Here is a 15,430-nt window from a genome sequence, read left to right as displayed (position 1 = left end):
GTGGTAAGGGCCTCCACTTCTTCTCCCTTATAGCTCATCTGCAGCAATATAAAGCCACCTATGCTTTCCGTACTCTGTTCTCAATATTTGGCCTCCATGAAAGTTTTCTATGATGGTATTTCACCTAATCAACAGGTTGGACGTTTAAGCCTCCGAATAAGGGCAGAAAAAGAAGTGGAGGTAAAACCCTTTCAGTTTTGCTGGGTCGACGGCTAAGCCGCTACTATTAGCCAAGTTGGATACCACGTTCAGGTACCCTTCGGTTAGCTCTCAAACGGTAGTTAGTTGTTCGTCCAACTGTGGAAAGAATTTTATATATAAATTTACTGCAAAAATTGAATTAAAAAAGGAGAATTTGGAATTTGATCACTTTAGTGAAGTATTGAGTGAATCTCTATCTCTTCTATTGAAATGGAATGAATAATTACGTTGTTGCGACCGCACTTTAATTTTTCAATAAGAAAGCATACGTAATGGGGAAGAAGTGGTGAATTGTAATCGGCTGATATTTCAAATTTTCTGAAACGAAATAGCACTTCTGAAGCTGCTAGTTAAAGAAGTAAGACTGGAATTTAATTCCTAATAGGTTAAACCAACGAAGTTTGCAAAATTTTGCTCAAATATTGGATCTCTCTTATGTCATTGCGACTTAAAGAACACAAAACTGCATTATCTACAAATGCTTATGTGTGTATGTTTACCCGATTTATATGATTTGAAGGCAAGTGTCAAGCGGAAAGCGGCCATGGAAGGCAAAAATGATGCCACATTTGTATTATATGCGCTTTATAATTTCTTGCCATTGGCGGAGATGCAACAGACATGTGTACTCAAGTGCAAATAGAGACAAACGCGCACACACACACATACAGACATGCATAGGCGTAAATACATAAAATCGATATGAGCAAGCAATTTTTTTCCGCCGGCACGAAACGTGCAACACATTTGCGCTATAAATTTAAAAATTCGCGTGAAAAGTTGTAAGCATAGAAAATAAGGAGCGAAACATGCCACAACTCAGTTGCGCCGTGGAGTAAAACATTATTGTGTTGCAGCGCGGAGTTGAGCGGAGGTGGCGGGAGCCAAAGACGTCGCAGGATTGTGACAGCGTCGGGGCGGGGAAGGCCAACACCAACCCACACACAACTACAAAAAATACCAACAAGCTACAATTTTAACTGTTTATAGTTGCCGTGGCCGGAGTGCTTGCATCCTAGTTGCATTCTACTTCACGTTGCATTTAATATTTATGTGTAATGCTTATCCGTTGCAATTTATTTTCTTGTAGTGCGCCATTGCCGAGCGCGCGCTTGATGCTGTTGACGACGTCGTCGCAGGCGAGGCCTTCCGCTTGCCGCACAGCCGATCAAAAGGGCTTATTTTTTATATGCCACACATGTATACAAGAATATATACACATATATTTATATTTACATACATATATATATTTAAGGATAAATGTGCGCTGGCTGCATGATTAGGGGAGTGCGGTCGTTGCGATGGATTGCATGCAGTGCATATGGCATGCGGTACGTGGCATGGTTTGCGCCATGCAACAACGTATGATTTTGACATTGCTTGCTATACATGTTGCTGCAGCTTTTGTTCTTGCCGCAGCGATTTAACAATGTAATGTTGCCAGATGTAATCAGCGGAATTTATTGATCTGTGCTGTAGTAGCTTATGCGCCCGTATAGTTGCAACGTTGCAAATGGGAAAGGCTTGTCGTCAGATGCTTTGAAATTTTAAGTTTAGTTGTGCCGAAGGATCTGAAAGAAAACTATGAAACTTTGCGTTCATATTTTCCAGATATATTACCAGGAATTGCTAAAATCTGGGAAGGTTTTGCAATTCACAGGCCTGAATATTTATACTCTCGCAACATGTTGCACAAAGTATATAAGTTTTTTCACTAAACGGTTGATTTTAATACCTAAAACAAATAGAGATATATTTGGAGTTGTATGTATCAAAATGATCAAAATGACGAGAGGAGTTGAATTCCAGGTGGCTGCCAGTCCGTCGCCAGAAGTCGAACTAAAATTCTCAAGTTTGGTGTGAAGCATCAAAGTGAAAAATTATTTCCTTGGCTTCAAATTTGTTGAAAAGTGGGCGTGGTCTCGCCCCTGGAAGGTTTATTCTGCACATCTCCCAAAGTAGGAAGGCTATACCGACCAGAGCGGGAACATTTCTCTGTGTGAAACCCACCTCCCATATAAAAGTGAGTACTGAAACAAAAAAATTATACAGAAAAACGGAAAAAGCATGAAACATTAAATTGTTAGGCAACTAAAGTACTTTAGGTTTATATTCTCCTGGCAGCCATATGTTACAATTTGAAAATGGCTGAAATCAGACTACAACCACGCTTAATTTCCATTAAAAATTCCATTCGAATCTTTTGCTTAACAACGGATAAATCGAGCTGTAAAAAGATATTTAAATGTAACCTAAAATTTATTTTTAGTGAGTATCAACTTTTGGGCGAAATCAAACAATAACTTTTTATGCCAGTAATACCAAATATATGGACCTTAGTGGCCAGGATTTAAAATATATCTAAATAGTTCGTTAATTCGTAAGATATTTCAATCAAATGTCATATTTTCTTAGTAAGGCTGGGCTCCAGTGTAAAACTTTGATATAATCGGCCAATTACTTCCCCTATCGGTATATACCCCTTTTAATGATTCAGAAAATCCGGTTGACTTTGGGCGGTTCATATTGGTCAATATCTTAGCACAATTAAATGAAAGTTTTATCTTCGACATGCTTGGTGCCAAAATTTAGTGAAATCGGTCTCTGAATAACCCAATCCCCTGTATTATCCAATATAGCAATTTTAGACATCTTGGTTGATTATATATATTCCATATCAGTGAGTATTATTTGGTTCCAAAAATGCGTCAAATCGGTCAGTGAGTGGCGTCAGTCCCCATATATCTAATATAGTACTTTTTGTCCTAAAGGTTGACTATATATATTTCATATCGATAAATATATGTGATATTTAATTGACCTTATTTAAGGCTTGTTATCTCTAGCATATTGTTCTTTGATGCTCTAGATTAAAGAACTTGGTATTTATGTATGTTTCACTAACCACTACATACCCAATATAGTGAGTGTCAACTTTCTGTTGGATTCGAACCAAATCAATATTTCGTCGAATAACGAGCAAAGAATAGCTGAAAAAATTTTCACGCTTTTGACTCGTACAAATTCAGAGAATATAAAATCAATGTTGGTGCACACGCACTTAGCCCCTCCCTACTTGTTTTATTTAACTTGTTGTTTCATGATATCCCGTTGCAGTTGAGCTGCATTGTGTGTGATTGAAGTAGTTGTTGTTTTATTGCTATTGCCACAGCCACTGCATTTCAGCCAAAATGATACCGTCGCCAATTTGTCAAGTGCCACACACTGAGCGTCACGCATAAGTCGTTGTTGGTGGCAAGTACTACATGCATTTTATTTAAGCGGTTTTGCTGGGTGCTCAGCATTTAACTTTTATTTTCTTGGGTCATTTACCTCATACATTCATGCGCCCACCACATGTGCTGACGTGGTAGAGGATGGTGTGTGGACCAATCGAGATGGTGGCTGAGATGTGCGACAGTCTGTTGCCGTCGGCGGCATTGTGGTGTTTCCGTAGGGATGTGGCAGAGTAAGTGGGCGCATTATGAGAATTGCGCAAAACAAAGCGCGTAGAAGTTGCAGCAAAGCTCGAGCACGAAATCTTTAAGACGAAAACCAGCAGTTTCCGGCGTTGGCTTCGAAGTGGCAAGTACGTAGCAAAGATTAAGGATTTGAAAGTTCTCGGAGACCACTAGAAATACATGTAAACACATAGACACACACACGCAAGTACAAGTACAAGGGTATTTAAAAATTTTTGCGCCATAACCAAATCGCGTTCTACTGATGCGCATCGTTGATCGTTGCGGTGCCACCACAAGTGGTAAGCGGCAAGTGGTGCCGGGCAACTGCGCAACACTCACTTGTTCAACCATTCGCACACACACACACACATACACAAACACATAAAAATACACACGTACTTACCTTAATCGCTCCAATGGCATTGTGCTTCGTTGCAAACGTCACAAAAGCGCAACCTTTGCTCTGCCCATTTTGGTCGCGCAACACCGTACACTCCTCGATGGTGCCATGGCCCGTGAACAGCTGCCTCACATCGGCCTCATTATACTTTTTATTCAGCATGCCAACGAAAAGTTTACGCTCTGAAATAAGAAAAACAAAAGCGGAATGTTGAAAAGCTCTGCACAAAAAAGAAACGGTTAAAACTATTGCTGTAACGGAGGCTGCAACTCCAAAAAGCACGCTACATGTACCAACATACATATGTACTAGTATAAATTATATACTTATGCTTTCATATGGCCGAATATAAGCACATAATGTGCAAATTACAAACGCAAACACACACATACACTCACGAAAAATGAATTTTAAACAAACTACAAAAATAATTTGCTTCGGGAAGTGGTTGACGGACGCTGATGTAGGGTTAGCCTGTGTAAGCATGCACAAAAACATAAAAAAAATTTAAATAAAAAAGAAAAACAAAAATAAAGAAAGCACATTAACTTCGACTGCACCGAAGCTATAAAACCCTGCACAAAAACAAAAGATTCCAAAAACTTGCTTTTGATCAGTCAGTTCGTATGGCAGCTATATGCTATAGTCGTCCGATCCAAACAATTTCGTCTGAGATTGTATCGTTGCCTTAGACAATAATCCACGCCAAATTTCTTGAAGATATGTCATTAAATGAATAAGTTTTCCATACTAGCACTTGCTTCCGATCGTTCAAGTTGTATGGCAACTATATGCTATAGCAGTCCGACATCAACAATTGTGACAAATAAGTAGCTCCTTGAAGAAAAAAGCTTGTGTACAAAATTTCAGATTGATATCTCAAAAATCTCAGCTCGTCGCGCTGATCGTTTACATACTTTATACCAACGTTTTCTTCTGGGTGTTACAAACATTGAGGAAAACTTTGTTCAGGGTATCAAAAATAAAATAAAAAACAAAAAAGTCATAATAAATATTAAAAAAGTATTCACCGCGCATAAACCGCAGAAAAGTTGTTTCACCATAATTGCAACAATAATGAATGCACATGAAAGCCATATTTACGAGTATTTATGAGTAGTTGACGCGCGCATACCAGCTGCGCTCCCAAAACCAAGTGTTCATTACTAAAATTACCAAAGCACACACAAACATACTTACATACACAAATAAATAACCGAATGCGCTCAGGTGAAGTGGTTGCGGGGCAATGTTGCATGTAAGGCAAGTGGTGAAAGCTCACCTACAGCGCTTTATACGCAATTATTCCACCGACATTAACAGCAATATGACTACCAAATGCTAGTCCGCCTGCGCATATGCTACGTAAAACCGGCAAGCCGTTACAACGTTGTCGACGGCACGCTTCAACTTCCGCACGAGTACGCGCAGCGCTTGAGAACCTGTGGCCGTGGCAGCCGTTGTATCGAATATGCTGGTGACTGGTGAGTTTGACTTTTGAAGCTATTGGCACTTATATAGTTACATATTTATATATAGGTGGTAGTGTTTGTGAGTGAATAAGTGCTGTGCGTGCTTCAAGTTACTTTCAAATCATTTATTAAATAACGCTAATGAGTGCAATTACTATTTTCATATAATTTTGTATATTATCCATAATTTAAAATCTGGTAATTTTGAGAAATTTGGCAACCACCACAGTCAATCAAACTTAGTGAGCGTCTTTTAATCGAATGTTTTATATCTCGAACGCTGAAAATTCGCATTCTAAAGCAACAAAAAGATTTTCTTACACATTTTTTTACCCCTCTTGAAAAAAAGCTTTAAAATTCATTAGTGTTTTCGATAGATTTAAGAACTTCAATGAGAGGCCCGTCAATTCGAATATCTAAATATACAAAAAAAATGTCTTTTAAACTTTAATTAAAGCTGTAAATATGTTTATGCATTTTCAGCCTCTTTTGTATATTTTTTGTTTAAATAAAAACTCGGTCAGTAATTTTCTTAGAGTAGAGATTCGTCAGACTAAGTACATTGAGTTAGAGTCTTTCAATCGGATAGTATGGGTCTCAAACTTCTGCAATTCGTATTCGAAGATTAATGAAAAGTATTTTTTAACGGCGGAGTCCCTCTCCATAAATTGTAAACCGTTAACCAATCATTTGTGTAGAGTCGAGTAATTTGAGTAAGATCCTCTTAACCGGTAGGTAAAGTTCTCAATTTCCGACAAATCATGTTCTAAACTTGCGAAAAATTGTTTATTAACGTCGGTATATCCCTCTTCAGACAATACCTTAAAATTCTTTCTTAGAGAAATTTTTAAGCCGAAAGGGGTGTCTTTCGTGTCAAATTGCAGGATACATCACGAAAACATTTAAGAATAGAAAAATCCAACAAATTATATTCCGAAATTATAGTAATGTCCTCTTTAGGGACCATTGTCGCTTTCCAGGTACTTTAGAGATGTTTTATAACTTGAAAAGGTGGTCTTCCCAGTACAAATTCCAAGACTCCTAGACACATGCCTCAAAAAGTTCGTCGAAACCACTAGAGGAACTGTAATAGACAACTAACTAGTAACGAAATATAAACATTTAGAAAATTACCAAAATTATATAAATTTTTTGGAAAGTTACTTCTAAAAGGGCGCCTAGTTGTGTTAGCGAATCAGGCAGAATTTCTGAGAACTCGAATCAAAATTTGTTTCTGAGGGTATAAGTAAAAGTAAAAAGTTAGGTTTTTTTTTAAACTAGTATGAAACTGACATATTTTTGAAGAAAAATTTACAGTTGGCAACTCGTTAGGCATCGGCTGTCAAAAAACTAACTAATTGATTGTATAGAAAGAGACAGTTGACAGCTGACTAGTTAGGATTTTGGTACATACTAGTTGCATAGTAATTGATAACTGGTTGTTTTGAGTACAGAGTATCAATTATATATATCTCAATATGACTATATGTATAAACTTGGCGATCGCTTTCCTCAAATGCATTCAAAAGGAGGGAGTTTAAGGAAAAACTACACGTTTAGAACTAGACAAAGACCAGTCTGATATCGAACTAGTCAAAGAAAGTGCGAAATCGTACCAATTGTTTGGAAATTGTTGGAGCGCGAAAGACTAGTTGCATTGATGAGCTCGAACATGGAAAGAAAGAAAGCAAAGCAATTTTTTCGAAAGTTTATTTTTTCAGAAAAGGCATATCGGTATTTCTATAAAGAAAGTGAAAATTCGGAAGTTATGATCAAAATTCATAAAACAATTTCAATACTGGAGAAGTGGTGAAACTTGACCGTTATATATTTTTCTGTATGAAATAAGTATTTTTCTGAGGAAAAACTGACAATTAACAACTCAACTGGAATGTTGACCCTAAAAAAAGTAAAATTCATATATGAAATAAGTCAATAGGGTGACTAGTTTAGCTTGTGATTCGTACTAGTTTTAAAGTAATTGATAACTAGCTGGGTATACACTTTATATAGAATACTTGTATATATATACTATATCTTTACTGCTTCAAATATTAACACCAAAGCATCTATCGTCTATCTAGATTATATTGTAATACATAATATATATTCAAGAAGATTGTATAAAGCAAAGAACCAAAATATCAGCTATACAATCTACTCGTACAATAAGGACACCAAGCATCAATATTTGCCCTAAATCTTTATATACGCCAGTCATTTAATTATGCAACTTAAAGTCTTGCTCCAGCTTCGCTTCATTGTGTTAGTGCAAAATGGTATAAATTCTCGAAACTTTCGCATTATCACGCTGCAACTTACTTTCGTTAGTTGCACAACAACGATGCAACAACAAAGCAGTGTTGCAAGTTGCGCGCTCTTAAGCCAAAGTGCATTGGCAATACTACTCGTTAACAAACACTTCAATAAGAAAAATTTACCCAATAATCCAAGAACGTGTAGGACTAACGGTTTATGCAACTGCACACACACACGCAAACAAACACAGAGTGCCAAACGAAGTGGTCGTAGACGACACTCGCAATGAAAATAAATTTTATTTCCACAACAATTTTTGCATGATTACAAGCACAGCGGGCGGGTTGGCGGCAGCACAAGTGACACACGTCCGAAAACTAACCTCAAATAAATTGTGTGCGCTAAGAAAGCAGTAAGTTGTTGAACGAAAAACTAAGCAATAAGAAATTGAGAAAGAAAGAAAGAAACGACCGAGTGCACAAATTTGTGTGAGAATAAGCGTCAGTCGTATTTTATAAACAAACAAGCTGCTCTACAGCAAGCCACAAGCGCACGCATATACTATATATACACAAACACACACAAATATATATACATACACATATACCATAGTCCCACTAAAGCGTTGAAGGAAAATTTAAGTTTGTGCAAACTATAAGGTGGCACTCAGTGGCGTGATATATAGGTCGAGGGGGGCGCTTGTTGCAAGTTGACAAAGTGAAAAAGTAAACTTTTCAGCTGCAAAACGAAACAATTTCCAATCACTTCCGCTGCTGAGATAAAAGAATTGCATGCGAGTTTATTTACGTACAACTTTTGCAGGAAAAGGCAATACAAAAGTGCGCAGAATGCGTGTACCAATCTATTTGAGAATGTATGTGTGCATGTGTGTTTATATAAATATATATATATATATATATCAATGTATGTATTAGTGTTTCGAGTGACACCGAACCATATCCAGCGTTACAAATTGCAATGGCGGTCACACTTGAGAGCTTACAGTTAGAATTCGCAACTGAAATTGCGTTTGTGTTGCAAGTTTCGACCGAACGTGTGATAAAGACACCGAGTCAATGTGTGTGCAGTTAGATAGATGGTAAGATAAATATTTGTTGGTATGTGTATAGGTGTATATACTATATGAGCCTGTTGGTAGAGTGTAGGGCATGCAGCAAAGTGTTGCATAAACTTGTGCGCATATTTAAGACAGTGCCACAGCGCGTAGAACGATACTCAAATAAAAGTGTGTGAGTGTGTATGTGTGCGTGTTAGATGTGCAAACTTTTGTGATGATTCGATTTGCAGCAATTGTGATTTACTTTGCATGTGTTGGGCAGAAGTTTTGTCAATTGCGCTTTACATGGCGTAGACAAATGCGCAGGCAGCAACAAATACTTGTATGCGTGTGTATAATAGTACATGTACTCCTATAAATCTATCTTCGTATGTGTGTGTGCATGAGGAAATGCAATAAAATGTGCAATTGCAACTGAAAACTGTTGAGTTAAGTCGGTGCTTATGCAACGGCAACTTGCCGGCGCTGCGACTTAGCAGCAGCTTTTGCGCATCTTCCATAGCCACATCCCAACCAAATTTCACGCCAAACCAACTTTTTGTCTGCCACTTCACTGCGTAGAACCCAGAATACTTTCGGGTACAATAAGTTGCATTTATTGTTCAAGATTAAAGTTCTACGAAATATATCACGTATACGCCCCGGCTTGCCATTTGACTTGTGCACTTAAAAACAAAAGTGTTAAGCTGCAGTGGCAGCCAGAGCAGTTGCTTTATGGCGAAGATTAATTTTTAAATATGCAGATGCTGCAAATGGACGAAGTGCCGGTATAATAAACACACATACATACATTCCTTCATATAAAAATTATAGGGTAGATAGTTTTTGAAAGCAAAAAAAAAAAAAAAACCAAATCATTAAGATGATTTATGGGGTAATTTTTGTTTGCATTTTTGCGAAAATTAACCATAATGTATATATTTGCTATACCATCAGAAGGCAGGGTTTTCAATAAACATTAAGCCTACCTTTACATAAGTTCGACCTATTAAAAAAATAAGATATTTTGACATGATAATTTTGATTGAATATTAGAGTTGTTTTTTCGATTTAAGTCGAAAAATTTTTCCTCCTTAATATTTTAGATTTTGCGACATAACAAGGTAATTTCGAAATTTCTTGAAAGACAATTTTTTTTACTAGATATAAATAAAAAAACTCAAAAACTTTGTCGTTTGACTTTTTCACATAAATTTTGAGGTTATGTGAAAAAGGTATACACATAACCAATTTAGTTCTTTTCATTACCCGAAACTTCGCAATATAATATTTTTCTACAGCACTCGCAGTTTTGCCGGATATCTAGCTAACGTTTTTAACCCTTAAATCACGCCGCTACCTTTTCCGGCCTTCAGATCGCCCGTAAATTGTTTTGTCCATCATTTTTGTTATTTTTTCTATCATTTGCAATGGGTTTCAACCAACTATGAACTTCTTTAACTATTTTCAAAGTCTCTTTGGTGGTTTATTAAAGGGTTAAACCAGTATAAGATTTTCAACAATTCGAAATTTGTTTGCTCAAAAGAATATTTAGGGTTCTAAAAACATTATGGTGGAAACAAAATTTTCGTTGTGCGATTCGAAGTAGAATGGAAGTGTTCGGGTCAGTAAGCTAAATTTTTCAACTCTTGCGCTGATGACCTTCGGAGACAATTGCGCGTGTAAACTTGAAAATTTAGAGTAATAAATAAATGTATTGTAACTTAAATTTATGTTAGATAATCACGTAAACTATGTCTGTTGTGTGAGTTGTAACTTTCTTTCATAAAAATCCTTTGCTATTTTTTTCGTTTAAAAATTAAAATTTTTTACAAGTTCGTCATTTTAGGAAAATTATATGTAAAGCACAGATAATACGTACGTTTACCAGCTAGTTCTAAAACAATTGAAATTTCGGCTTTTTATTGGATTTCAGAGAGCATGAGTTCCTACATTCAGCGTCGCCTGTAGAGCATCTCATAGAAAAGGTGATTCCGAAGTTTGGCTCTGCAGCCGTAATTTGGTAACAAAATGGCAATATAAAAAATCTTTATGATATAAATTCACTCTCTTCTTCTTTACTCTCAGAGTAAATTGTCAAAGTCAGATCTTACTTAAGTACTTTAGACTGACTTTAAACTGCGCTGCACGTAAGTTATGTTCTTCAAAAAACGTATATACAGCTGCTTATGTAACTACAACAACTACAACATCCAAACGCACAAAATTACAGTGGGAAGCGTGTAAGTAAGTAATTTAAAATGCAATGTCAATTTGCAGTAATTGGTGGTGGAATTGTAATTTCATCGTGAAAACATAAAGCGCAAAAAGAAGTTGACTCCCAGCATATGTGCGTGTATGCGTGTATGTGTGCGAAAATTATAGTGCAAACGGAGCATGGCGAATGTCTCAGCAACTCATATTTGCGCGCACAACTCAGCAGCGCTGCTTCTTGCAGCTGTCTTGCCACCCCACACACACACACACACACATGCATGTGCATATGAATCCCCAGTGGCATTCATCTATGATTGCATAGCTGCGCTTAACTTGAGACATGGTTTATATATATATTATATATTTGTATATATGTACATACACAAATATGCATTTGTAGCCGTGCCTTTGTGAATGCTGCATGCCACACAGGAAACAAACTTACGCCTGCGAAATTCAAAGTGCTTCCTTAGCTGCTTATATACATATGTATTTATGCCAACTATATATGGAAGTATATATACATATATCTACACATCTACGCATCGTCTGCTTGCTTTAATAGCTTTGATACCTGGCGAGTCAAGATCGTTGTGTGTGTGTCTCGCGCAATAGACATGAAATCGTAAAGAAACTTTTTTGATATGATTCACTTAAATGTCAAAAAGTTATCTCATTAAATTTCGTTATACCGGCATAATGTGTGAGGTCGCAAAAAAAATTAAATAAAACAAAAAAAAAACGAAAATAAAAATTAAACAACTTCACAAGTGCAGCACTCTAATAGTTTTATACGAGTATTTAGAGCGACTGCCGGCTTAATATATGCAACATGCCTAACGCACACTTTTGCAATTGTTTGACAGCTTGAATGCTGCAAATGGCTTTTGTGGAACTCTTTTTTATGGTCTGCAGAAGTGCATTCGGTGCAATACTTACTTTGTATGCAGTTGTCGCGTTTTAAGAGGTGGCGCAGTTTGAAAGCGTTGAAAAAAAAATCAGAAGTTTTAATTGCCATTGATTGGAGTGATGTTTCATTTATGAGCGGACAAAAAAACAGGATAGTTTTTGATATTTCTCATATTACCAGCTATTTCATTATAAAGTGCATGTATTTCTTTCTCCACTTTCGAAATTCAACGATCCACAAGGGTGTCAAAAATTTTGACAATACAATTCCGGTTTCTATTAATGAGTAACTTGCTCAAAGCGCACAAAAATATGCTCTAACATATTGTTTACTGCTGTGTTCAATTTCGATTGAAAAGTGTGACGAAACATAAAGTATAGTTTCAATGCTATATTGCCAGTGTTTGGCATAGTTTTGAATAATTCAAATTTACCTTTATGACTAGTAAACATGACATCTCTACATATGTGGGACGGCAGATGTTGCTTAATTTGCTTTATTACGATAAACAGAAAATTAACTCTGGAAAATAATTACATTGTAATATTGGTTAACAAAAACGGAATGTCAGAAAAACTATTTGCCGAACACGTGTCATAATTATGTCGCTTGTAAACTTTAGGCTAGTGTGAAGTAGTGTTGTGTTTAAAAGTGAATCTTGTGAAAAGTGACATTTTGAAAACGTATGTTGACTAAAGATTTTTTTAACTGGCCTAGTTTCTTTATTAAGCACTGTTTTCATTGTGCCAAATTTAATAACAGTGGTTGTCTAATGGTTGATATTTTATTATTTTTTTTGGGTATTGGCACGAAAATAAATTTTTCAACTTTAGGCTATTTGTTTAGGCAACTTTTCACCAAACATTTCAAAAATGACAATGTATGTTCATAAATATGTCATAATTGTAACTATTTCTGTATTTTTTTTTAACAATGGAAAAACCCGTAAAGGAGGCATAACATCTTCAACCCTTATACCCATTACAACTTTTAAACACTATTGAAATTTTTTTTATTGAACACTGTTTTCATTATGCCAAATTTAGTGACAGTCGTTGTCAAATTAAATGAAAATTTCATTTTTATAGCCACTATTATAATTCATAACCTGGTGCAATGGGTTTCATTTATGATTGTCAATCAGGCTTGTGAAAAACATCAGTACCACTGGAAATGCCAGTTTGTTGACATTGCAGGGAAACTTTATGGATATTTACTATTTTCAGTACAGCGCATTAGTCGGTAAGACTATTTTTACATACATATTTATAAATACATTACTAAACAAAATGTATGAAAATATTTAAATATGATTTGCTAGAAATTTTGATCCTGGCGCCACCTAACGTTTGGATGTATGATTAGAATATTTGCTTTTCTTTGCTAATGTCTTATAGTAAATATTTGGTCGAAATATAAATCAAATATGTTAGTAAATATAGTTATAGTAAGTAGTGCGATCGGAAATTATTTGGACGATAAGTTTGGACTGTTTAAGTAGTTGGCATATTAGAAAAGGGAATTATTTCTAGCTTCAGTTGCGGTGATAATGACAATAAATATTATATTCGAACAAAGTGTTTTTAACATTTATTCTAGCTAAATATTTATAAATAAGGTCAGATATTCAATATAAAAATACATATATATTAGATATATGAAAGGATATAGTTTAGTTTACAATAACTATTATAGTAAAATTTATATTGGAAGGTATGCAAAAAAGTGGTTAAAAACTTCTACAGTTTCTAGGGCTCAATTTTGTGCTGAAGGATAGTAGCCACCCCATAGGAAATATAAATAGTAACTGTAAAAACACCATACTAGAATGAAAACGCTTATTATTTTCAAGAGAATACTTTACCACTGTTTAAACTCGCTTAAATGGTAAATATGTCTCAAATATTAGAATCAAAATAGAATGAAAACAATTCGAAAACATTCAATGTTTTCTAAATATGTATACTCAAAAACTTAAATCTAATAATTTGTATATATTTTTACAATTTCTGTGTTGTAAATCAAATAAAATTTCATTTCCATTGCCGTGATTTGAAGTGAATATATAAGAGTTATCATATATCGTCTTATATTAATTTATATAAAACACATACATACCTACATAATTTTGCAAATATTTGCACATGTTAGCGCATTGGCAGCCAGCAATTGAATTCAGTGTCGCCTGCCACCGCACATTCTGCAGCAATGAAATGCAAACGCGCGCATTTCAACTATTTGCATAACGAAAAAAATTGCGAATTTGTTGTGCGAACTATGTACAAACATGGCAAAGTGTATGGAAAAAGCGCACACACACATACATACAAATACAAAAAAAAGGAGAAAAAACATCGCCGTTATGCATGGAAAGAATTAAAAGTGAAAAAGTATAAAACAGTGCGCTGCAAAGAATAAGTTGGTAAGTTTAAATTTACATTTTATGCAGAAATTCCAGTTTGATGGCCTCCAGGGCGTATGCGTTACAGCAATCAAGTAGACTGCCAAGTTTTGGAAAATGCCAACCCGGGAAGGGTAGATAGATTGCGAGCGAGAGCGAGAAAAAAAACGAAGAAAATGAAAATTAATTCAATTAAGTTGTAAAATGCAGAAAACTTGCAACGCCGTATATACCCTTGCCACCAAGCGGCAAGAGAGCAGTGTAAACTTCAGCAGCAGGTGTGTGGCACCTCGCCACTGTAGTAACAACTCAACTCAACTTAACTCAACTGAATTGCGACTCCGCTACTCATTTTCACTCCATCAATACACACACACACACATCTATAAATGCTTGTATGTATGTACGTATGTGTGTGTTTGTGTGTTGCAGTTTTGTATGTGAAATATTCCGCATGTTCTTGGCGAGGTGACGTTGTCAAACTGACGACGCGGCTGCATGGCAGCGCTGGCGCAAACGCTACCGGGACGGTGAGGTGCATTATTTGCATAATTTTGCAATTATACTAAGAGGCGGAATTCATTGCCGTTACGTACCGAATTTTTCAATTTAACAATATTTATTTATACAGACTCTCTTTTACACTCTCTTCGATGTATTCTTTTTTCTTGTGACGTTCAACTCTTTTTATCTGCATTTATTGCAGTGCGTTAATGGAATTGGCGTTCACATTTAACATTTCATTTTAATAAAGCTCGAACATTGAGGAAGGAGTTGAGGCATTTAGCAGATGCATATATTATACACAATTGAATGCTGTGCGCAAAAGGAGAGATAAAGAGTGACTCATACACAGAACAAGAAAGAATTGCCGTGGGAGTTTTGAGGCAACTGGGTGTTATACTATACAAATGCATATTGGTGACGTTGAAATTTCATGTGGCCGGAAGCGAATGCGATTAAATGAAACAAAGTTTAGAAAAAGTCAAAAAAAAATATTGGGAATGAATTCAATTTAAAGAAAGACAATATTTTGCAGAAATAAAAAC

The 15,430-nt window shown here is 35.8% G+C and overlaps 1 protein-coding gene across 7 annotated transcripts in view; it reads right to left on the bottom strand.

The window, feature by feature from the left end:
• LOC106623627 (CUGBP Elav-like family member 2) overlaps positions 1–15,430 on the bottom strand; it is a 152,621-nt gene that overhangs the window by 13,947 nt on the left and 123,244 nt on the right. For all 7 annotated transcript variants that reach the window (XM_070106207.1, XM_036366783.2, XM_036366784.2 and 4 more), the window contains one exon: positions 4,069–4,247. In XM_070106207.1, the coding sequence (XP_069962308.1) occupies positions 4,069–4,247 (179 nt within the window). The remainder of the gene's footprint in view (positions 1–4,068; positions 4,248–15,430) is intronic.

The sequence above is a fragment of the Bactrocera oleae genome, chromosome 3 (assembly GCF_042242935.1).
Source record: "Bactrocera oleae isolate idBacOlea1 chromosome 3, idBacOlea1, whole genome shotgun sequence".
NCBI classification, from domain to species: Eukaryota; Metazoa; Arthropoda; class Insecta; order Diptera; family Tephritidae; genus Bactrocera; species Bactrocera oleae.
The sequence above is the reverse complement of the archived record's forward strand: the minus strand, read 5'-3'. Positions and strand labels throughout refer to the sequence as shown.